The 23,788-nt window shown below is 39.1% G+C and overlaps 1 protein-coding gene across 41 annotated transcripts in view; it reads right to left on the bottom strand.

Annotated features, from left to right (window-relative positions):
• Positions 1 to 6,421: 6,421 nt before the first annotated feature.
• The window catches only part of HNRNPC (heterogeneous nuclear ribonucleoprotein C), a 52,081-nt gene continuing 34,714 nt past the window's right edge, over positions 6,422 to 23,788 (bottom strand). For 21 of the 41 annotated variants that reach the window (XM_060419001.1, XM_060418999.1, XM_060419010.1 and 18 more), the window contains 4 exons: positions 15,664 to 15,824; positions 14,997 to 15,110; positions 14,594 to 14,754; positions 6,422 to 14,494 (listed from right to left, as the gene is read on the bottom strand). In XM_060419001.1, the coding sequence (XP_060274984.1) occupies positions 14,411 to 14,494; positions 14,594 to 14,754; positions 14,997 to 15,110; positions 15,664 to 15,824 (520 nt within the window). In that variant the 3' untranslated portion in view covers positions 6,422 to 14,410. Of the gene's footprint in view, positions 14,755 to 14,996; positions 15,111 to 15,663; positions 15,825 to 23,788 lie in introns of all 41 variants that reach the window. The other 20 variants (XM_060419012.1, XM_060419014.1, XM_060419013.1 and 17 more) reach the window with 3 other exon arrangements.

Raw genomic sequence — 23,788 nt, 5'->3', positions numbered from 1 at the left:
GGGGCTCCGAAATCACTGCAGATGGTGATTGCAGCCATGAAATTAAAAGACGCTTACTCCTTGGAAGGAAAGTTATGACCAACCTAGATAGCATATTAAAAAGCAGAGACATTACTTTGCCAACAAAGGTTCGTCTAATCAAGGCTATGGTTTTTCCAGTGGTCATGTATGAATGTGAGAGTTGGACTGTGAAGAAAGCTGAGCGCTGAAGAATTGATGCTTTTGAACTGTGGTGTTGGAGAAGACTCTTGAGAGTCCCTTGGACTGCAAGGAGATCCAACCAGTCCATTCTAAAGGAGTTCGGTCCTGGGTGTTCTTTGGAAGGAATGATGCTAAAGCTGTAACTCCAGTACTTTGGCCACCTCATGCAAAGAGTTGACTCATTGGAAAGGACTCTGATGCTGGGAGGGATTGGGGGCAGGAGGAGAAGGGGACGACCGAGGATGAGATGGCTGGATGTCATCACTGACTCGATGGACGTGAGTCTGAGTGAACTCCGGGAGTTGGTAATGGACAGGGAGGCCTGGCGTGCTGCAACTCATGGAGTCGCAAAGTCGGACACGACTGAGTGACTGAACTGAACTGAACTGAATGCATATATGTGGAATCTAGAAGAATGGTATCGATGAATTTATTTGCAAGGCAGCAATGGAGAAACAGACATAGAGAACAAACTTATGGACATAGGGGAGAGTGGAGGAGAGAGTGAGATGTATGGAGAGAGTAACATGGAAACTTACATTACCATATGTAAAATAGATAGCCAATGGAAATTTGCTATATGATTCAAGAAACTCAAACAGGGGCTCCGTATCAGCCTAGAAGGGTGGGGTGGGGAGGGAGATGGGAGGGAGGTTCAAGAGGGAGGGGACATATGTATATCTATGGCTGATTCAGGTTGATGTTTGACAGAAAACTACAAAATTTTGTAAAGCAATTATCCTTCAACTAAAAATTAAATTAAAGAAAAAAAAACACTCTAGAAAATTAGGACTTCCCTTGTAGCTCAGCTGGTAAAGAATCCACCTGCAATGTGGGAGACCAGGTTTGATCCCTGGGTTGGGAAGATCCTCTGAAGAAGGGAAAGGCTTCCCACTCCAGTATTCCTGGCCTGTAGAATTCCATGGATTGTATAGTCCATGGGGTTGCAAAAAGTCAGACACAGCTGAGTAACTTTCACTTTCACTTTCATAGAAAATTAACAGAATGAAAACATAGCCCACAGAATGAAAGGAAATATTTGAATATCATGTAACTCATGAGGAACTGATATCCGGAATTTATAAAGGACTTATTTAACCCAACAAAAATGAAAAAACTGGAATTAAAAATGGGCAAAAGGGACTTCCCTGGTGGTCCAGTAGTAAAGAATCCGCCTGCCAATGCAGGGAACGTGAATTCAATCCCTGGTCCAGGAAGATCCCACATGCCATGAGGCAACTAAGCTCGTGCACCACAACTACTGAACCCAAGTCAGCTACTGACCCCTGCACACCTAGAGCCTGCGCCCTGCAGCAAGAGAAGCCCCTACAGTGAGAAGCCCGCACCCCACATCAAAGAGCAGCCCCCACTCGCCGCAACTGAAGACCCAGCACAGCCATAAAGAAATGATGGACTTGAATAGACAGTACTCCAAGGAACATAGAAAAGTGGTCAATAAACACAGCCAAATGTTTAACATCATTAATCATTCAGTCAGTTCAGCCGCTCAGTCATGTCCAACTCTTTGCGACTCCATGAATCGCAGCACGCCAGGCCTCCCTGTCCATCACCAGCTCCCGGAGTTCACTCAGACTCATGTCCATCGAGTCAGTGATGCCATCCAGCCATCTCATCCTCAGTCGTCCCCTTCTCCTCCTGCCCCCAATCCCTCCCAGCATCAGAGTCTTTTCCAATGAGTCAACTCTTCCCATGAGGTGACCAAAGTACTGGAGTTTCAGCTTTAGCATCATCCCTTCCAAAGAACACCCAGGACTAATCTCCTTCAGAATGGACTGGTTGGATCTCCTTGCAGTCCAAGGGACTCTCAAGAGTCTTCTCCAACACCACAGTTCAAAAGCATCAATTCTTTGGCGCTCAGCCTTCTTCACAGTCCAACTCTCACATCCATATATGACTACTGGAAAAACCATAGGGAAATGCAAATCAAAACCACTTTGAGATACCACTTCACATTTACTAGGATGGCAGAAAGAAAAAAATTACAAGTATTGGGGAGGATGTGGAGACATTTGAACATTTGGCATTGCAGGTAGGACTTTAAAATGGTGCAGCCAAGGTAATTCCCCGGCAGTTAAGTGGTTAGAATTCGGTGCTCTCACTGCCAGGGGCCTGGGTTTGATCTCTGGCTGGGGAAATAAGATCCCACAAGTCATGTGGTGTGACCAGAAATTTAATGGTGTGACCACTGTAGAAAATGGTGTGACAAACACCTCAGAAATTAAATAGAATTTGTGTATAATTCAGAAATTCTATTTCAAAGTACATAGCCAAAAAAGTGAAAGCAGAAACTTGAATAGATATTTGTAAATAGAGTTCATAGCAGCAATATTCACAACAGTCAATAGGTAAAAAATCAGTGTCCATTAAGTAGGTGGATAAACTTTTGTTTATACATAGGAATAAATCTACATAAGGAGGCAGACCTGTACTCTGAAAACTGTAAAATGGTGATGAAAGAAAATAAAGATGACAAAAACCGATGGAAAGATAGACCATGTTCTTGGATTGGAAGGGTCAATATTTTTTAAATGACCATATTACCAGGAATTCTCTGGTGATCCAGTGGTTGGGACTCCATGCTTCCACTGCATGGGGCACAAGTTGATCCTTGGCCAGGGAACTAAATAAAGTTGTGTGGCACAGCCAAAAAAAAAAAAAAGGCTATACTACCCAAGGAAATCTACAGACAAAATTCAATGCTCATTCATGAAAAAATATTCTCAGTGAGTTAGGAATAGACGAAAGTTATCTCAACCAGATAAAGTGTATGTGTGGAAAATCTACAGCTAACATCATACTTACGGTAAAAGAGTGTATATTTCCCCCCCCCCACAAACTGGGAACAAAGCAAGGATGTCTGGTCTTACCACCCTTATGCATCATAGTACTAGAAATCCTAGCCAGTGCAAGAATGAAAGAAAACAAAAATCATACGTACTGGAAAGGGAGAAAATTCATATTTGCAGATGGCATGGCTATCTTGGAGATGAATCTATAAAATTCTCAATGCACTGAAAAAATTCATTTCCCAATGAAGCTATTAAAAACCCGAAACTACTAGAATAAGAGTTCAATAAGGTTACAAGATGATGCAAGATCAAGATAACACTACAAAACCCTGATGAAAAGAAAAGACCTAAACAAAGGGAAAGTCATACCATGTTCATGGATTAAAGAATTCAACATTGATTAAAGACATTGATTCTCCTAAATTGATCTATAGATTTAGTACATTTCCTATCATAATCCAAGTAAGATTTTTAACATACAAGCGTATTCTAAAATACATATGGAAATGCAAAGGAGATAACTAAAACAAGTTTTGAAAACATAAAATAGTAAAGAGGAAAGAAACATTCTACCCAATTTTAAGACTTTCTATATAGCTGCAGTTAAAAAAAATATGATATGGACAAATGGATTAATACATTGAACAATGGAACAAAAGAGAGAACCTAGAAATAGACCCATACAACTATGCTTAATTCATTTTTGACAAAAGTTCAGGAGCATTTTAGTGGAGGAAGGTATTTTCAACAAATGGTTTTGGAATAATTGAATCAGTTCAGTTCAGTTCAGTTCAGTCGCTCAGTCGTGTCCGACTCTTGCGACCCCATGAATTGCAGCATGCCAGGCCTCCCTGTCCATCACCAACTCCCGGAGTTCACTCAGACTCATGTTCATCGAGTCTGTGATGCCATCCAGCCATCTCATCCTCTGTCGTCCCCTTCTCCTCCTGCCCCCAATCCCTCCCAGCATCAGAGTCTTTTCCAATGAGTCAACTCTTTGCATGAGGTGGCCAAAGTACTGGAGCTTTAGCTTTAGCATCATTCCTTCCAAAGAACAGCCAGGGTTGATCTCCTTCAGAATGGACTGGTTGGACCTCCTTGCAGTCCAAGGGATTCTCAAGAGTCTTCCCCAACACCACAGTTCAAAAGCATCAGTTCTTCGGCACTCAGCCTTCTTCACAGTCCAACTCTCATATCCATACATGACCACAGGAAAAACCATAGCCTTGACTAGACGGACCTTAGTCGGCAAAGTAATGTCTCTGCTTTTGAATATACTATCTAGGTTGGTCATAACTTTTCTTCCAAGGAGTAAGCGTCTTTTAATTTCATGGCTGCAATCACCATCTGCAGTGATTTTGGAGCCCCCCAAAAAAGTCTGACACTGTTTCCACTGTTTCCCCATCTATTTCCCATGAAGTGATGGGACCAGATGCCATGATCTTCGTTTTTTGAATGTTGAGCTTTAAGCCAACTTTTTCGCTCTCCTCTTTCACTTTCATCAAGAGGCTTTGTAGTTCCTCTTCACTTTCTGCCATAAGAGTGGTGTCATCTGCATATCTGAGGTTATTGATATTTCTCCCAGCAATCTTGATTCCAGCTTGTGTTTCTTCCAGTCCAGCGTTTCTCATGATGTACTCTGCATAGAAGTTAAATAAGCAGGGTGACAATATACAGCCTTGATGCACTCCTTTTCCTATTTGGAACCAGTCTGTTGTTCCATGTCCATTTCTAACTGTTGCTTCCTGACCTGCATACAGATTTCTCAAGAGGCAGGTCAGGTGGTCTGGTATTCCCATGTCTTTCAGAATTTTCCACAGTTTGTTGTGATCCACACAGTCAAAGGCTTTGGCATAGTCAATAAAGCAGAAATAGATGTTCTTCTAGAACTCTTTTGCTTTTTCCATGATCCAGCGGATGTTGGCAATAGCCATAGTTAAAAAAAAAAAACCCTTCAGTTTAAATCTCCCATCTTATACAAAAAATAACTTTAGATGAATCATAGATTTAACATAAAAGCTAAAACTCTAAAATTTTGAAGAGAAAAACATAGGAGAAAATCAGCAGGGCTCAAGCCCTGGTAAAGAATTCTTAGAAATGACACTAAAAGCATGATCATAAAAGAAAAAGAACTGATTACTGGACTTCATCAAAATTTAAAACTTTTTTTCCACTAAGTCTCTGTTAAAGCTAAGCTACAGAGTGGGGGAAAGCCATCTAAACAAAGGACATGTAGCTAGAAAATACAAAGAACTCTCAAAACTTAGCAGTTTAAAAAGTCAATGATAAAATTGATAAGAACATCAACAGCTATTCTGCCAAAGAGGGATGTATGGATAACAGATAAGCACATGAGAAGACAATCAACACCATTAGCTACAAGGGAAATACAAACAAACAAAAACAAAACCACTACAAACTTATTAGAAAAGTGAAAATAAAATTAAGTGACAATCCCAAATCCTGGCAAGAATGTGGAGAAACTGGATGTCCCATACATTGTCCATGGAAATGTAAAACAATACAGCATCTCTGGTAAACAGTTTGGCAGTTTTTAATAAAAATAAATGTACATATTACCATACCAGTCACCATAAAATGTCCAGAAAAACTGATACACAGTTATTCATAGCAGCTCTGTTTGTAATAGCTCCAAACTGGAAACATCCCAGATGTCCTTAGCCAGATGAACAATTAACAAACTTGAATATCCACAACAATTAAAAGGAAAAAACTATTGATATATGTAACAACTTGGGTGAAATTCAAGGGCATCTTGCTGTTGGGGTGGGGAGGAGCCATACTCAAAAATCTACATACTGTCTGATGCCATTTACATAACTTCTTGAAATTTTAAAATTATGGTGATGAAGAGGTTAGTGGTTTCCACAGGTTAGGGACGGTAGCGGAGGATGGACGAGCGCACAGTGAGGTGATGAATAGAACAAGCGTTCCTTTGTGGTAATGGGACAGCTCTTTATAATACTGATTGGGGTGGTGGTTACATGAGTTTATGCATGTGACAGAACTGTGCAGAAACACACACATATACAGGGAAGAACTGGTAAAATCTGAGTAAGGTCTGGAGTTTAACAGTAATATGCCAGTATTGGCTTCTTGTTTTTGACAAATGTGCCATGGTAGTGTTAAGATGTTAACATTAAGAGAAACTTAACGAGGGATGAGGGATACACAAGGAGTTCTCTGTATATCTTTGCAACTTTCCTGTAAATCAAACATTGAAGTCTTATTTTTTATAAAAGAAAAATTTAATGTGATACCACTAAGCATCTTTAGAGAGGGAATATAGCAGGTAGGCAAGGGTGTGGAGAATACTGTTTATCCCAGTAACTTCATTCTTAGTTTCATAACCATAAGAAATAGATACATATGTTCACGAAGACATGCTCTAGAATGTTCATAGCAGCTTTATTCATAACATCCAAAATCAAAAACAGTACAAATACCTATTCACAGAATGAATAAACTGCAGTATATTTTTACAGCATAATAGTCTACCACAGTATGAACATGCAACAATAGAGATGAATTGCACATGATGTTGAATCAAAAAGCCAGACACAGAAAACTACATATTATACCATTTATTTTGCAGTTCAAAATCAGGCAGAAACAATCTATGGTGTCAGGATAGTATGTTCCTGGGATGGAGGTATAGTGATCAGAAGAGGGCATGCATGGGGCTATAATGCTGGTGATTTTCCAGTTCTTGACTTCTAGCTATTGTGTGTTTTCAGTGTGAGACAAGTTAACAGCTACACACGATTTGTGCATTTTTCTGTTAATTATAACAAAAAGTTTACTAAAAAGGAAACACAAAGTGAGATACCACTACATACTCATTAAAAAACCTAAAATTAAGAGGACAAACAGTATCAAGTGTTGGCAAGGATGTGGAGAATTGAAAATATCATTTACAGTTAGTAAGAATATATACTAGTATAATAACTTTGGGAAAAGTGTTTTGCAGTATCTACTAAAGCTAAATATACACATACCGTATGACCCCCAAATGCCACCCAATTACATACCCTACAGAAATGTGTACATATGTGTTCTCCAAAGACAGGTTTAGGAACATTCATAACAGGACTGTCTCAAACTGAAAATAATCCAAATGTCCTTCAATGCTGCTAGAGCCTATTAAGATTGATTATAGCCCAGAATAGTATAAATTAATGGGGAACAGGAGCCAGAGTATTCCAGCCTCTCTTCTCCCATTTCTCAGACAATTTTGGAAAGCTACATGTCTCAATAACACACCTTTATATTGGCTTTTCCTTAACTAACTCTCCCCACTTCATTACTCATCTCCCAGGATCAATCCCTCAATAAACTACTGCATCCAAGTGTTTTCTTGGGGAAGCCCAAACTTTTACCTATTCCATCCATCCATACTTCAAAAACAGACAAAACCTATCTAATGGTGACAGAAGTCAGAATAGTGGTTACCTAGTGGTGTAATGACTGGAGGGGGCATGAAGGTTTCTGGGGTACTGGGATCATTCCATATCCTGATCAGGGTGGTGTTTAAACAGGCATGTTCACTTTACAAACAGTCAAGCTATATGCTTAAAATGTATGCACCTTATAGTGTGTGTGTGTATACTTTTCTTAAAAATTAAAAAATGCGGGTGTTGAAGAGTAGCAGAGCTGCTTACTAAGGTGAGAGTGGGCTATGTAAGAAAAACTGGACTTTATTGATAAAGACAAGTTAATTGCAATGGGTCTATCCATCTTTCTGGAAAATGCTCTCTCTCTCTCATTCTTGGCATCAGATGGATTATTAAGGGACTTGTTAGTGGCTAGCATTGGGAGAGGATTGTGAAACAGTGGAAGCAAAGGCACTGAAGTTCACCTGTTAGGAAAGCGCCTCCTTGAGACAGGCATAGGCATTACATCCTTCCAGGTATGTTGTGAAGTCAGTTCTGCCTTGCTTGGCATTCCTGCTGCCTGTTTCTTAGACCGCCTTACACTAGGCTAACTCTCCTCCACTTCTTCCTTTCTTCATTCATACATCAAACATGTATTTTTGTGTCAGATACTGTGTTAAGCACTTGGGATATATTGGTGAGCATTAATAGATATGGTTCCTGCTTTCACTGTTTCAACTCTAAAACTTATTAATCAAATAATCATACAAATTGTGTAATCAGTGCTACAAAGATTCCTGTTTCTGAGAGCCTACTGGTCTACTTAGGAAAGGTAGGGAGGATTCCTGGAGTGACACCTGAGCTAAATTCTAAGGATGAATAGAAGTTAACTATGGACAAACGAGTAAAGGTGGAGGGAGAAGAGCGGGGGAGTAGGCGGGACAAAGAGAAGTTCCATATGGTTGAAAAAGACAAAGACCAGGGCCATATGGTAGAGCAGCTGGACAGATATGCAAGTTCAGACCACTGACGCTTTTGAACTGTGGTGTTGGAGAAGATCAAACCAGTCAATCCTACAGGAAATCAGTCCAGAATATTCAGTGGAAGGACTGATGCTGAAGCTTCAATGCTTTGGCCACCTGACGTGAAGAACTGGCTCACTGGAAAAGACCCTGACTCTGGGAAAGACTGAAGATACAAGGGGATGACAGATGATGAGACTGTTGGATGGCATCACTGACTCAATAGACAGGAGTTTGAGCAACCTCCGGGAGTTGATGATCAACAGGGAAGCCTGGCGTGCTGCAGTCCATGGGGTCACAAAGAGTAGGACATGACTAAGTGACTGAACTGAACACTTTGTTAAGCAGTTTTGTCACTATCCTAAGGGCAAGTAAGGCCAGGGGAGTTTTAAGCTGAAGAGTGCCATCATTTTATTTTGAAAACACTACTGTGATTGGACTAGACAAGGACCAGAGTGGGTATGGTTATACACGAGGGTATTGAGCAAGCCAGAAGGGTGACGGTAGCCTGGCCTGGGATGGCGGCAGTCAAGATGGTGAGAAAAAAACAACTGAACAGTTGTTTAGAAGGCACATGGGCTTTAATACCAGCTAATATATGGTGTATCATCTTTATTTTCAAACAGAGCAAATAATTATGCGTTTATATGAGCTAGATGCAACTGTACATGTGTTGTTAACCTTGATTGATGTTTCACTAGCACATTTCTTACAAAAAAAGGTGACCATGTTGCAACTCAATTGTGCCAGGATATTCTGAAACTGATAGGTGTCAACACTGCTTAAGGAAAGTAACTGAAGACTGCCATAAAACTGCCCAAAAAGAGAGCAGGGGGAGAACATGGCTAGGGAACCAATAATGAAAAACATCCAAAGGGCATTCGGAGGGAGGCAAAATGAAAATCAAGTGTACAGAAGACAGGCAGGAGGCTGCCATCTTGGTGGAAAAGTTGAAAAATGACTCCAGATACACCAAAGCTAAGAGAGAGCTTTCCAAGTTCTGTAGATATTTAGGGAAAACAAACCTTCGAGTCCCTTGTGTGAAGACTGCAGAATCCTTCAAGTGCAGAACTCTGATGGGAGTGTTAGTATTTCAAAGAAAGATGTACATACTTACACTCAGGTGGACACAGGACAAGAAAGCACAACTGCAAGGGTGTGCCGCCACGTGCCTGATTCCAGGTGGAGGGGAGATGGTAGAGCCCTGGGTATGTACCCAGGTGTTGCAGGGCCCCACCAGAATGCATCGTTTGTATGCCCAGGTTAAGACAGAATAAAAACACTGACAGCAACACTGAGGTCACCCATCTCCAAGTGTGTCATGAGAAAACACAGTGAGGATGCTGTCAAAGGCTGCTCCTCTGCCCAAGGCAGGGCCGAAACACCTGTAGCTGGGAGGTCAGTCCGACATGGGGCACCTGTAAAGGACAGTACAGGCCACCACAGGACTTTCTGCAGTTATGCAGACAACTTCCTGGCAACTAAACCCCAGCCAACTTCCAGGACTCTGGGAATGACCTAGTTGCTGCTACCCAACAACTTTTGCGAAGAGTGCGTATAAAATTTTGATGAAGGGTCAGGTTTGGTTGGATGAGGAAACTAACAAAAAGTAAAACACAGGTTCCAAGGAGGGAGAGAAATCTTGTGGGTGAGGCTGGGCTGGCAGCTGGCTCTAGCCTGCTATTCAGCAGACTACCTGGTCCACTCCAAACTCTGGTTAGGCTGATTTCTCCCAGAAAGACCAACAACAGGGTGTTTGAAGTATGACACTGTTAACTCTGCTTGAAGGAGCAAGTATCCTTCAAGGCAGGGACAAAAACAGGCCCCCCAAAACCCTAAACCCAAAAAATGTCCATACATCAAAGTCCAATGTAAGACTTCTAAGTCTGGATGAAAACTAGTAAAGCTGTTACCCAAGGACCAAGCTGGAATCACCAGGTTCACCTTGCTCCTGCCCCCAACATGTCTCACAGTAGCACCATCAATTCATTATTGTGGTTTGTCTGGGTCAATCTGTGTCATCTAACTCCCTCCACATTAGGAAGTCCTTTTGGGAGAGACTTTTCTTTAGGACATTCCTGCAATGGTACTGCCAGGTGCTTCTCATGAAACACACACAGCCTCAAGGTACAGGGTCAAAGAATGCAGTCACTGTTCTATTCTAACAAAGTAATTTTTACAAATTATTCAGCTCTTATCCAGGCATTTTTCAACAATGCGCTTTTCCAATGATTAGATCTATGAACCACTCCAGTACTCAGTGGACAGATGGAAAGAAAAATGGTGGATTTTTTTCGAGAGTGGATTACACAACAGAGTAGGCTTGCGGTTGTACATGTTCTCATGCTAGGGAAATACTCAATTTAGGGTTGAGGGATGTTCTAGGTAATGTTCAGTGTTCTAGGGATGTCTTCAATGAGCCCATGGCTCAGCAGTATTTTAAACTCCAGACATGGAACAACTTGGAAACAGTCACTTTTGTTTATGTTAAGTTTGAGTTAGTAATCAGTTATCTATTACTTGTTTAAAAACTGCTCAGTATTCTCTACTACTACCCAAGAAGGCCGTCACTACATGTGACTACTCAAGTTAAAATGAAACTCCAACTCCTCACATTTTGGGGGATGGGGCTACACAGCTTGTGGGACCTTAGTTCTCAAATTAGGGATCAAACCCAGGTCCTTGGCAGTAAAAGCCCAGAATCCTGACGACTGGACCGCCAGGGAATTCCCCACATTAGCCACATTTCCAAGGCTCACTCACAAGGCTACCATCTTGGCCAATGCATGATGGAACATTTCCATCATCTCAGAGAATTCCAGTGGACTGTGCAGCAGCTTCTTATTCCCTATATGTCTTAGGTTACTCCTTCCCATTTACTTGTTTTGTCTTTTTGGCATATTCCTCATTACATTATCCCTTCTCTCTTCCTAACCTGTCTTATAGTTTTAATTCAAGTGGTGGGGAAGAGAGTCCCACTCTAGCTCACAATAGGACTTTTAATTCTTTAACACTCTCTAAACAGGTCCTGCTTTTCATAACTGGGGTTCTACATTTTATAAACTTGAAAGTTACTGACACAACCTGCTATGGTTTTGAGGCTTTCTCCTTGATTAATAAAAATTAGAGTAACTCGGAGGAAATGGCAACCCACTCCAGTGTTCTTGCCTGGAGAATCCCAGGAACGGCGGAGCCTGGTGGGCTGCCATCTATGGGGTCGCACAGAGTCAGACACGACTGAAGCGACTTAGAGAAAGAGAGAATAACTTAGAACCTTCAAAATCCCTAATTTAATCTCTCAACATTTGGAATTCTGCCATTCTAGTCAGGTAGCCATCTATACCCAGCCTTTTCTCTACAGCTTAACTGGCCAAATTTTTACTTTATCCCTAATGTTCCTCCAAACACTAAACATCCTCCAACATAGTGTCCCTTATTATTCAAACATCACAGTAGAAATACTTTTTCTCTGTGAGTTACAGCACTGATAAAGCAAGTGAGGCTCTTTAAAGTTACTTAGTATCCCCACTCTGCATTATTATAAGATTTACTCATCACCCTCATTTCTATGTCACATATGCTTACTACTGTTAACTAGTTTCTGCAAGTAATCAGGGTACTACTTTTTCTTTGACCTCTCTGAATTCAACTGAAATGCATTTTCTTGGTCAAGGTGATCTTAACTAGGGTCCCAAAATTCAAACCCCACTTTATACTGGTGCAGCTGAATTTTCCTCACACTAAATAAAAAGGTCAACTGTATAGAACTTTTTAATGTGGCTAAGTCCTTCGTTCTCCCAGGTTATAGTCAGTATTGATGCTTCCTGGTTCTCTCCTGAAAATAAAATTAGTTCATCCGTGATCAGTCCATGGGGTCACCGAGAAGTGGCTACAACTAAGCGACTAAACAATGGTCGGTCAGTGTGGTCACAGGCGAGGCATGTGTTCTCAGAAAAAGTACACTTTAAAAACTGATCTCTAAATAAAAGTACCCTAAAGCTTCAAGGGCATTAGATTTCATGGTATACTGAGAAAACCTATTATTCTAAATTTTATATCCAAGCAAATGCAGCACTGTATTTTACTTTGTTTTGAGCTTTCCATAGGTTTTTCAATACATGGTTTCAAATGGAATGAAAAACAGACACTTTTCATGCCTGGGCTAAGTAGTCCAATATTTTAAAATACTGATGGCTAACAATTTCAAAACAGCTTTTATTACCATCTTGGAACTTGGACCTAGAAATTTGAGCCTTCTTCTAAGGATCTAGTTTATTTTCTTGTCACCAGTCATGTGCTAAATTCTGAGTTTGTGTAACATATGAGAACATATGAAACAAGGCAGTTAGAAGTACTTTTGACCAAGGTCCTAACAAAACCTACTTATATACAGTGACATGAGCTACAAGGGCAGTCCATAGTCCAGCCTCTCCCTTCTGTCCTACTTTGTCACCTGTTAGATAAAGTGATTTATGGAACCTTTATAAATAGGACATGACTTCTGTCCCTACCAAGTTGTATATAAATGCCTTTGAAACAGAAGCAACTTTCTGGGAAATCCAAGGGGCGCGTTAAGTTTTAACAGCCCAAACTAACCATGTTTTTGTCCTGTCCTGCTGGAAAACCTGAAGCATGAAACACATAAAAAGGGCCTTTCAGGACAAGGCAAGCATCATAAACCTGAAAGCGGTTTAATAAGTCCAAGTTTGGGTGCTAATTAGTACCATGCCTAAAATTAGCTTGAATGGACTGAATTAATTGTAAGTAAAATAAACGTTTGACTCTGTCCTCAGTTTGGTAGGAAGGAACAGACTACAGAAGACCAGGAAATAGCTCTACAATCAGTAAACACTGAGGCACAGACTCAGAATCCATTCGGTTACTGGGGCTATAAATGGCAATTAAAAAACAAAATGGAAGAAAAGACAAGTTTCATTCTCCAGCTGTTTCACTCTTGACATGTTTGAACCTCTTCTACTTAAGGATGAAACAATTCAGCACACAACAAAAATCTCAAAAAAGGTGCCAATTGGATCACAAAACATTGACAAAAAGGCTTAAGGAAGTTCCCAAACTTTTTCATTAGGCCTTAAAAGCCATTTTTGCAAACAAATCTCCACTTCAATCCAAGTTACTTGTCTCCTTGATTCAACACCCACCCCAATGAAACCTAAGTTGAAGTGTATGTTGGTATGCATAATAATTTTGACTCAAAGATATTTATCTAGTACATTCTAGGGGTTTTGTGAAGGCTGCTGTGAAACAAAGAATTTGAAGTAAACAATTATAAAATACAAAAATAAAAAAATCAGGGTATTTATTTTTTCTCCAAATTCCTGGTTTAATAAGGTCTTGTTTATTTTGAGAAAAAAAGGTCCCAAACATCAGGCTGTTCACAAAAATAACCCACAGTATCAACTTTAGAAAACAAATCTTAAGACTATTACACTAGTTATTTTTCTAGAGGATGCACTTAACATGCCAACTCTCATTCACAAAAATACATTGTTACATTTGTGTTGAACAGCCCCACACAGCACTCTTATGTGGGGTATAACACACATACCTCTAACTCAAAGCTGCTCTCAGGTTCTACTCAACTAATGAGACTGCCTTTGTAGTTAGGGAAGCAACTATTGTATGAATGGAAAGAACTGTACTCCCTGTATAACAAGAGATTATTTTGGAGACAGTTGATAAAAACCATACATCCTTTTTATTGTTAAGTCATAAAGAGGTATCAAAATTAAAAGCAAAAATTACAGGGTAAGACTTAACGTAACTACTAGGAGGGTCAAAGGAAGTGAAAATGGGACTAGGCGCAGGGCAATATGAATTAATGAACATGGGAAGGACAAGGATGGGGAGAACAGTGAGCATGTGCTGAAGATACTAGGGGAGAGGATCTGGTGAAAATTTTGATCTTAGACAAGCGCCTAGGTAAAGAAATAATGGGACAAGATTTCTAAACCCCGCTATGTGCTTAAGAGTCATCCTCGCCATTGGCGCTGTCTCTGTCATCCTCTCCTTCCTCAGCCTCTTTTTCATCATCCTTGATCAACTCCAGCTGTGAGAAACAGACACAAATAGGATGGAGTTAGAGGCACTCCATGTGTCCCTGATCCCCCCTCCACCACCTCTTTCTTTCCTTTCCCGTGGTTTTCACCTGGTCATCCCCCCGATCTTCATTATCATCATCATCCAGTAGGTCCCCCTCCTCAGCAGAGTCATCTGCACCCCCCTCAGACTCCATCTTCACATTAGTCTCATCTTTCTTCAGGGAGCTGCTGCTCTGCTCCTCTTCTGACTTATCATTCTTCATCTCTACTGGGGATGAGAAGGACAAGTCTGTCTAGGGGCAAGTAATGTCCACAGGATGTAGACAATCCCCACTAACAGATCATAGAACTGCAGCACAAATCTAAATCCTCCCACAAAATGCCCTTCCCAATTCAAATTCCACAAGTTTCATATTCAATTGCTTTATACCCCACTATTTCAACATGTACTTGCAACTAGCTTAGGTAACTAACTCTACTTTACACCCAACAAGCAATAGGACCACTTACCTCCTTGTTTGCTCTGTTCTTTTTCAATTTTTTCCAGGCTTTCCAGTAAAGAGTCCACTTTTTGTTTTATCTGGGTTAACTCCTTCTTAATGGTCTGAAGGTCATCTCCTTTCACTTAATACAAACAAAAACCTAGATTAAAATCAGATATACTAGAAGCTACCAGATAACCAAACACATTCCCCCTCTAGACTATACAATGGTAGTCAACATGAGATCCTTGAAGAGAAATGGAGCCTATACCAGACTGTCCTAGTAATGACGTGGGGGTGGGGGTGGGGGGCGCCTCACTGATCTTTTGATTATTAGATGAAAATGGAATCTAATGAATCTATTCCCTTAGGAGCAGCATTATTACTTTTGTAAGCCTGCTAAAAAAAACCCCCTCAATTCTATTTTAAAGCATTTTCTAGTTTTAGAAACATTATTTTATACACTGAATGGGTGTTGCAACTCCTTAAAATCTAATGACTTTTTCAAATTACCAAGGCCTTAAGGACAAAGGCTGCCTAGAGCTGACCCCTTAATCACTATTTTCTCATCTTCCATTATTTGATTAAACAGTTATTTGTACAAACATAAAAGTTTTGAATATTAACTGCGTTGATCTCTGAATTTCAACATACAAGAAATATCAGAACCAGAAAGCTGCAGTAATAATACTTACACTTTCCAGACTTAGAAGAAGATCCCCGCTGTCCACTCTTAGAATTGAAGCCACTTTTGCCCCTTCGTGAGGTGTTTCCTGATACACGCTGGCGTTTTGAGGGCACTACAGCCCGAGCAATAGGAGGAGGAGGAGGAACACGTGCTGGGTAACTGTACATCCTATTGGATAAAAGGAAAACAGAATTTCTTCACAAAGAAGTCAGGAAGATTCCAACAACTGTATCCTTATAAAATGATATATATTATTGTCAATTGTCTAGCAATTAATTCTTTTTGCTATGTTAATTTCATTCATAAGGCCAATTTATTCTTTTTAATACTGCAACCGCACACATACACACAATGGTTGCCTTAAGCTCTGGACATAAAGGTTCCTGTGTACAATGGCATTATTGATAGAACCTTACTTTTTGCAATGAATGGCCTTTGCCTTTCATCTTATTCCTTTCATATATGTGCTACAGTATTATAAGGAAATAAAGTACTCACAAATGACTACAATTAACCAACTTTGCAAACAGTGCTCTTATTAGCTAAATCCCTGGCATTTTCATCCACAGAAGCATACAAATATTTATCACTAGTTTATAGTATTAGGTTGAACCATATAAAACTTCCATGATTAACTGCTTTTGGCCTATAGAAACAGGCATTTCATATGTATTAGCTGGGTGTACATACCACTATCAATTCTAACAACATTTAGCATAAGCTCCGCTCAAAGCTCCAACAGAGGATATTGTCTATCTTGTTCACCATTCACTAGTGCCTAAATTCATTGCTCAGCACACATTTAGCTCTCAAAAATTACATATTTTTCAACTGCTGCTTCCACTGAGTAAGTATTCCTGTGACTGCTAAAGATATACCAAAGTGATGGCATGGTACTGGTGCTTACATTTGTAAAGAGAAAAAAATAAAACAAAAACCTTCCCACAAGGACATTAGTTCCAGAAAGTCTTTTTATTCTATGTTATTCTTTTTACGAAAGCCTGTAGGGCATAAGTTAAAACGTACCAGTAGGAAAAAAAACTAATAATTCTAGTTCTGAACCACTTTATTGACTCCAAGGCCAAGGAACAATCCACCAACTGTTCCCCCACCTAACTTCAAAGCGATGAAATTTTAAAACCCTTATATAATGTGATGCATCTCCCTCTTATATGCCTCATCAGTAGCTAACAGTCTCCAATCCTGGCAGTGAGAACATTGATTCTGCAGTCTCACAGACATTTCTTTCTTCTGCTCAACCTTAACAATATAAAAATGTTTCTATTCTGTTTTAACAAGGCAAGTAGGTATGACAGGAACATTTTCCTAATTTAAGAGTATGTGTGTACTATCAAATAAGTGAGGGAATCAACCCTTGGTAAGTTATTAAAACAGTTTTGTTTTACATTCCAATAAGGAAGTTTGAATCCTAGGAAATAGGAAAATTTAAGATCCTGTGATTCGGAAAGTAGGCTCATGCTTCTGCAGGTGAGCTGTTTGTCAGTTTTAATCCATTTATGGGAATTACCAAAAGAGCTACTTAGTAACTTTTTATTGTAACTACTTTCTTCCATTTTTACATAAAGCTGTTTGTATTTTGGCCCCAAATTTTCCAAAGTATAATGATCCAGAAACTATAAAATATCAGTGTTCAGAAACTACTTTCCTTTGTGATGCTCTGTACAATTTCTGAGAGTAAAAAAGTGAGTTACCACACCTTTAGGCATGAAATAGCTCATGCCTGAGCCCTGCTGGATTCAGAGATCTAACCTACTTTCCAACCCACTTACTCACTCACTGGCATCAGTCTCCAAGCCAATGAACTAGCCATTCCAGATTCCCTATCCTCTAAGGCACTGTAATTTCTTTTTTGAACCATACTACTTCATCTTACCAGGGTATATATCGCTGTAACAAAAATGAAGAAACACACTGTGTATTTTCGATTTATGCAATAGTATCATGAACACAAAGGAAGTCAAACGCTTTAGTTTTCTGAAGAAAAATGATCAACTGGTTATACTGAAGGGCTTTTAGGGTCACAGAACTGCTGCTTAAGCAAAAAATGGGCTCTCAAAAAACTCACCAACATTTCTCCAAGGAAGTTTAAGTAGACCATGCCTTATAAGATGCCAAAGCTCATCAATGTGAAAACATGAGAAGAGAAAACAGGAAGAGAAAAACCACACCTACTGAGATAATCTTTTTGGTTATAGAATAGATAATAGGATGCTTCCTATAACAGCTTCAAGAACCAGGTACAAACTAAGTAACCACTTCCCCCACAAGAAAGTTATACAGTAAATCACAGGAGGTAATGAAAGAGCTGAATTCTCTAATTATAAAGCCCAAGCCATTAAAAAGTCTTCATGGAAGTTACATTGTTACTAGAGAACAAGCATTGAACACTAAGAGAATTGTGATTCCACTGAGTTCAGAACCTGGACACTAAGTGTTAGTATAAAATCTAGTCAAAATAAAAACGAAACTAAAATATCATTTTAAATAAATCAAAACACTTCTGGACACACATTAGCTAGTAATCTAACAGTTAAGACAAAACAAAAACCCTCTACCCTAACCTCCAAGGTAAAACATGAGCATTACAAGGCCTTTATTAAATGTACAGGCATTCAAAGGCAAGCTTCTTCAATGACTGAATGTAACACAGTGACCTCTGGCCTCAGAAAACCTGATTAGTAATACATCTTAACTACTATCAAAGTAGAAACAACTAGAATAAAGTATTGGCAAAAACCTATATTCTCCAGAATGTTTACTTAATGAACCATAACTGTTTCTGGTCCTAAAAATTGGACAGATTTAGGAGAAGGCAATGGCACCCCACTCTAGTACTCTTGCCTGGAAAATCCCACGGACGGAGGAGCCTGGTAGGCTGCAGTCCATGGTGTTGCTAAGAGTCAGACACAACTGAGCGACTTCACTTTCACGCAATGGAGAAGGAAATGGCAACCCACTCCAGTGTTCTTGCCTGGAGAATCCCAGGGGTTGGGGAGCCTGGTGGGCAGGCGTCTATGGGGTCGCACAGAGTCGGACACGACTGAAGTGACTTAGCAGCAGCAACAGGCAATCAATTAAGATTACTGCCCCCGTTACAATACTGACTTATCAAATTCAGTTTAAACACACAATCTCATTATAATTTCATTCAAGGGTTAGGAAATATTTTTTCTCCTACTACATTATTCTTCATCTGCAACAGAAAAATGTCAAGATGAAGTTTCTTCCTGATCATCTTTGATTTTCCTAAGAAAGGGTCAGATTTTATAGGCTACTTGTATTTTGGGGCTTTTGGATGTCAGACACTCCCTCCAACTGTCTGCTAAAATTCTGTGAATGGTTCAATTTACAACAATCTACAACTTATACAACTTCAATTTTAAGTTTCCCAATACATCATCCACAGTAAACCTTCACAACACACCCCTTATGTAACATTATGCTGTACAGATTTTCTACAAAGAAAAGGAGTTTTACAACATTTATCTATCTGGCCTTGTGTGGATGAAGCAGTACACTGGATGAGCAGAGTTATCAACTACTGATACTCATGAATACCAGAATTTAAAGGAAGTGTTCAAGAATCAAAATCTTCTAGACTTCCCTGGTGGTTAAGAATCTGCCTTCCAATGCAGTGCATGTAGGCTCAATTCCCTGGTCAGTGAACTAAAAACCCACATGTTGCAACTACAGAGCCCACGTGCCACTAGGAAAGATTCCATGCACTACAACTAAGACCTAACAGTTAAAAATAAATAAAATTATTAAAAAATCAAGACCTTCAGTAATTGCCATCTTTGAACATTATACTCTTTTGAAAACCATCTGAAAAACCTTATTTGAATGATTTAGGTAACTGTCTTCTGATCTTTTTTAAGAAAATTACCAAATTTTTCACTAGACTGGATTGACAGCACAATACCCTCAGTAGACTTTATATCTTAAAATTGCTTTTTAGTAATTAACACAATGAAATTATCTTAAAACTTATTACTGAAGACTACGGTATAAAATTCTTTTAAATACATAATTTAGGAACCAAAAATTTTTAAAATCTACCATAATAAAATTTTAATAGTACATTTTTTTTTAATCTCAGTTTTATTTTATGAATGAGTAGACTGTTGCCTTTAATTACCTAAGGGAAAAGTGCTAAAAATGACTATGAAGTATCAGTCACTCAATCATGTCCGACTCTGCAACTCTTTGCAATATAGACTATATACAGTCTGCCAGGATTCTCCGTCCATGTAATTCTCCAGGGAAGAATACTGGAGTAAGTTGCCATTTCCTACTCCAGGAGATCTTCCCAAGCCAGGGATCAAAGCCAAGTCTCCCACATTCTTTATGGTCTGAGTTACTGGGGAAGCTCTACCCTCATGCCTATGTAACATGTTTAGTTCAGGTTTACATTAAAATAAAGCTGATGTATCAATGTTTACCCTCAAACCCCCCATTTTCAGGATGTAAAATTTACCCTGTTGACCTTTAAAATAAATCCACTAGTGAAAGTCTTATAATTCTTATAATTTGTGTTTTATTTCTATATTAAGAAATAATTTCTAATTGTTATTTGTAGGTACTCCTCCACAAATGTTCCCTTGACTAGTCTGGGAACTGGATATGACTATAAACACTTGTTTTGATAACGTAAGGAAGAGTGTCAATTACTAATGTAAATTTACAGTTGTACTTTATGGTCCTTAACTTTCTTTAAACTGCTCTTTTGGTCCATTAAGGATACAGCTTATCTGTGCGACAGTTAAAATTACTGTTTTTAATTACTGTTTAATTACTGTTTTTACAGCAAGTACTGCTCAACTAAATGATTAAGGGACTTAATGATAAACAGGTCTGCTGTGCAGGATTCATTCAATATATAAGGGCACCGAAACATCAAATTTTAACTAAGTTTTTTTGAGCTAAAGAAAAACAAACAGAAACACACACATACCCAGAAAAACAAAGGTTTATCAGTACCTCTGTAAGGTTTAGGAACTTTGCACAAAGAACAGTGATCAAAGCTGGGGAACACCACACGCACAGATACTTACAAAGAGCAGGAATCAATAACCTCTTTATTTGTAGAATCAATGAAAGCAATCAATAATTGGCTCTGTAATCTTTTGAAAAGTATTGGTGATGTAAGTATTTAGAGGTACTCTTGCGAAGTCAATAGTACATTTGGTTAAAAATATGAAAGCCACTTAAGCAACTATATTGAATTTTCTTCATGGATTCACTGGTAATCTATGTTAATCTAAAACTATGTTTCATGGGAGGGCAATTTGAAAATTTACCTAAAATAAAATTATCTGGGTGACAGAACATAGATTGCTTTGAGTCCTTTGAAATAGGACTAGATCCAAAACAGCATTAGGAAAAATAACTTTTAAACTATAAAACTTTCCATCCATGTGATGGGTGGAAATCTTTTCAAGTCTGCTCAATTTTCAAAGAATTACACTATTACTCAATTGTTATGATGTACTCAATAAACACTCCCAAATATCACTTTGGATCTTTCCAAAAGACAATGTCTTAAACTGTCAGTGTGGTCCAATTTTTGTTTTTTTAAAAAGGTGAAAACTACAAAAGGAGATCAAACCAGTCAATCCTAAATGAAACCAATCATGAATATTCAAAGGACTGACACCAAAGTTTCAATACTTTGGCCAGCTGATGTGAAGAGCCAACTTATTGGAAAATACCCTGATGCTGGAAAGACTGAGAGCAGGAGAAGAGGGCGAGAGAAGATGAGATGGTTGGACGGCATCATCGACTCAATGTGCCTGAGTATGAGCAAACTCTGGGAGATAGTGAAGGACAAGGAAGCCTAGCTTCAGTCCATGCGCTCACAGCAACTGAGCAAATGAACATTTATGAAAAATACTGTTTATAAACAGTAAGTTAGAAAACACGTAAGACCATTCATTATTAAATTCTCATGTTGTCAAGCCAGGTCAGAGTATACCTCTCTCACTTACAATAAAATTTCTTTAAAGGAGGTGTCTGTGAAAACAGATTTGTGATCACCAGGGGACACAGTGGAGGAAGGAGTTTACTACAAGAAAGCTTCACGGCAAATTTTTGGGAGATATGGAATTATATCTTGATTGCACTGGTAAATACATAGCTATGCAGGTAGAAACTGTACATCCAAAAGAGTAAAATTTAAGTTTTGTATGATATGTCTGCTTCCCTGTTGGCTCAGTGGTAAAGAATAAATATGCCTGCCAATACAGAGGACAATCCCTGGGTCAGGAAGATCCCCTAGAGAAAGAAATAGCAACCCACTTGAGTATTCTTGCCTAGGAAACCCATGGACAGAGGAGCCAGGCAGGCTACATGGAGTCACAAGCGTTTGACATGACTTAATAATGACTAAACAACATGATGTCTCCACAATTTGTCTTTCCATTCTCTCTTGAATTGCCTTATAAAGTCTTGTGCCCCCCTCCATTATGAAAACCTACCCTTGACCCCAATGAACTCCACACCTGCTACTGGCCTAATTACATCTCTCAAAGTGGATGTCTAATAAGGAACTTATATTAACATATCCACAACTCAACTGTTATATTCACCCCAAACCTTTGTTCCTTCTATATTCTTTCCCCATCACTGTTCCTATAAATTCCTAGCCAAAACTTTGGTGACATCAGTGATTTCTCTCAGCCCTCACAAAAATCTGGAAGAAATGTATGTCTGCATTAACTTCAAATACAACTACTATTCAGCACTCCCACTGTCACCGCCTTGGTCCTTCCCCAAATGACTGTCTGCATAATTCCATCAGCCCCTTTCAGAATGATCTAGTTAAAATAGTAATAATAAAAAAGATCCTTTCTGTTCAACTATCTCCAATAGCCATACCCCCATTCAGGGTAAAAACTAAAAATAAACAGTATCTTAACATGCTCTGTATGTGTTCAACCTGTCCATCCTCTCGGAGGCCATCTATTTTCCACTAGTACCCGTGATACCCACAATATTTCATAGTAAGATCTTAACAAATATTTATTGAGAAAATAAATTTTCCTAAACTGGCCTATAGGAAAGAATTTATCACAAGTCATATTATCAACAACAAATAACAAACCAATCTATCATTTAACTAGAAAGCCAGTAGGATTCAGCTCCCCCTTTTCTAGTTTTATAAAAACTACTGGGAGTTTTCCCCTAAGATAATTAGTTTATTATTGAAAAAAGTTCAATAATAATTTAACCACGAAACTGAATCCTTTTTCAAACTATTGATAACAATATAAAAATAAGATCCTGTGCCTATAATATATATGATTTAAGACTATTATGTCATGCTCCCTGTAAGGACATCACAATTTTCCATTGATGAGCTCCTGCTAGTATACATTTTGTACTCTATCAATCTATTCCTCTTGCTAAACTATTCTATCTCATAGTAATAAGATACTTATCCCTGGTAAAATAAAAGTCCTGGAAAAGAAGTTTATCCACCTAAACAAGTCAAACTCTATTTGGTGGACTTCTTTCTTGTTCCTCTGGATTATACTTTAAGAAGGTATATGTGTTAGATGCTCAGCAGTATCCAACTCTTTGTGACCCCATGGACTGTAGCCTGCCAGGCTCCTAATTCCATGGGATTTTACAGGCAAGGATACTGGAGCGGGTTGCAATTTCCTTCTCCAGGGGATCTTTCTGACCCAGGGACTGAACCCAGATCTCCTGCATTGCAGGCAGACTCTTTACATCTGAGCCACCATGTAAGTCCTTGCATCGAAGTATAATCTTATCCTATTTATCAAAAGGATATCTCCCTCCCCCCACCTTGAAAAATAACATTAGTTTCTTGGATATTCTTTCAACATTGTCAGCTTGTCCTAAAACTAGTCTGGGTTCCCTAACTTCTGAAGAGCAGTCCTTGGTCCTTTTCTTTCTTATACTTAGGACTAAGTCTGTAGCACTCTAAGATCTGTACTATCAAATCAAGTAATAACTAGCCACATGTGGCTATTTAAAACAAATTTAAATTCAGTTCTGCAGTTACATTAGCCACATTTTCCATATGTGGCTATCTATGACACCAATACTGCAGATACAGAATACTGACCTCATCACACAGTTCTACT

The sequence above is a fragment of the Ovis aries genome, chromosome 7, assembly GCF_016772045.2.
Source record: "Ovis aries strain OAR_USU_Benz2616 breed Rambouillet chromosome 7, ARS-UI_Ramb_v3.0, whole genome shotgun sequence".
NCBI lineage: Eukaryota > Metazoa > Chordata > Mammalia > Artiodactyla > Bovidae > Ovis > Ovis aries.
The sequence above is the reverse complement of the archived record's forward strand: the minus strand, read 5'-3'. Positions and strand labels throughout refer to the sequence as shown.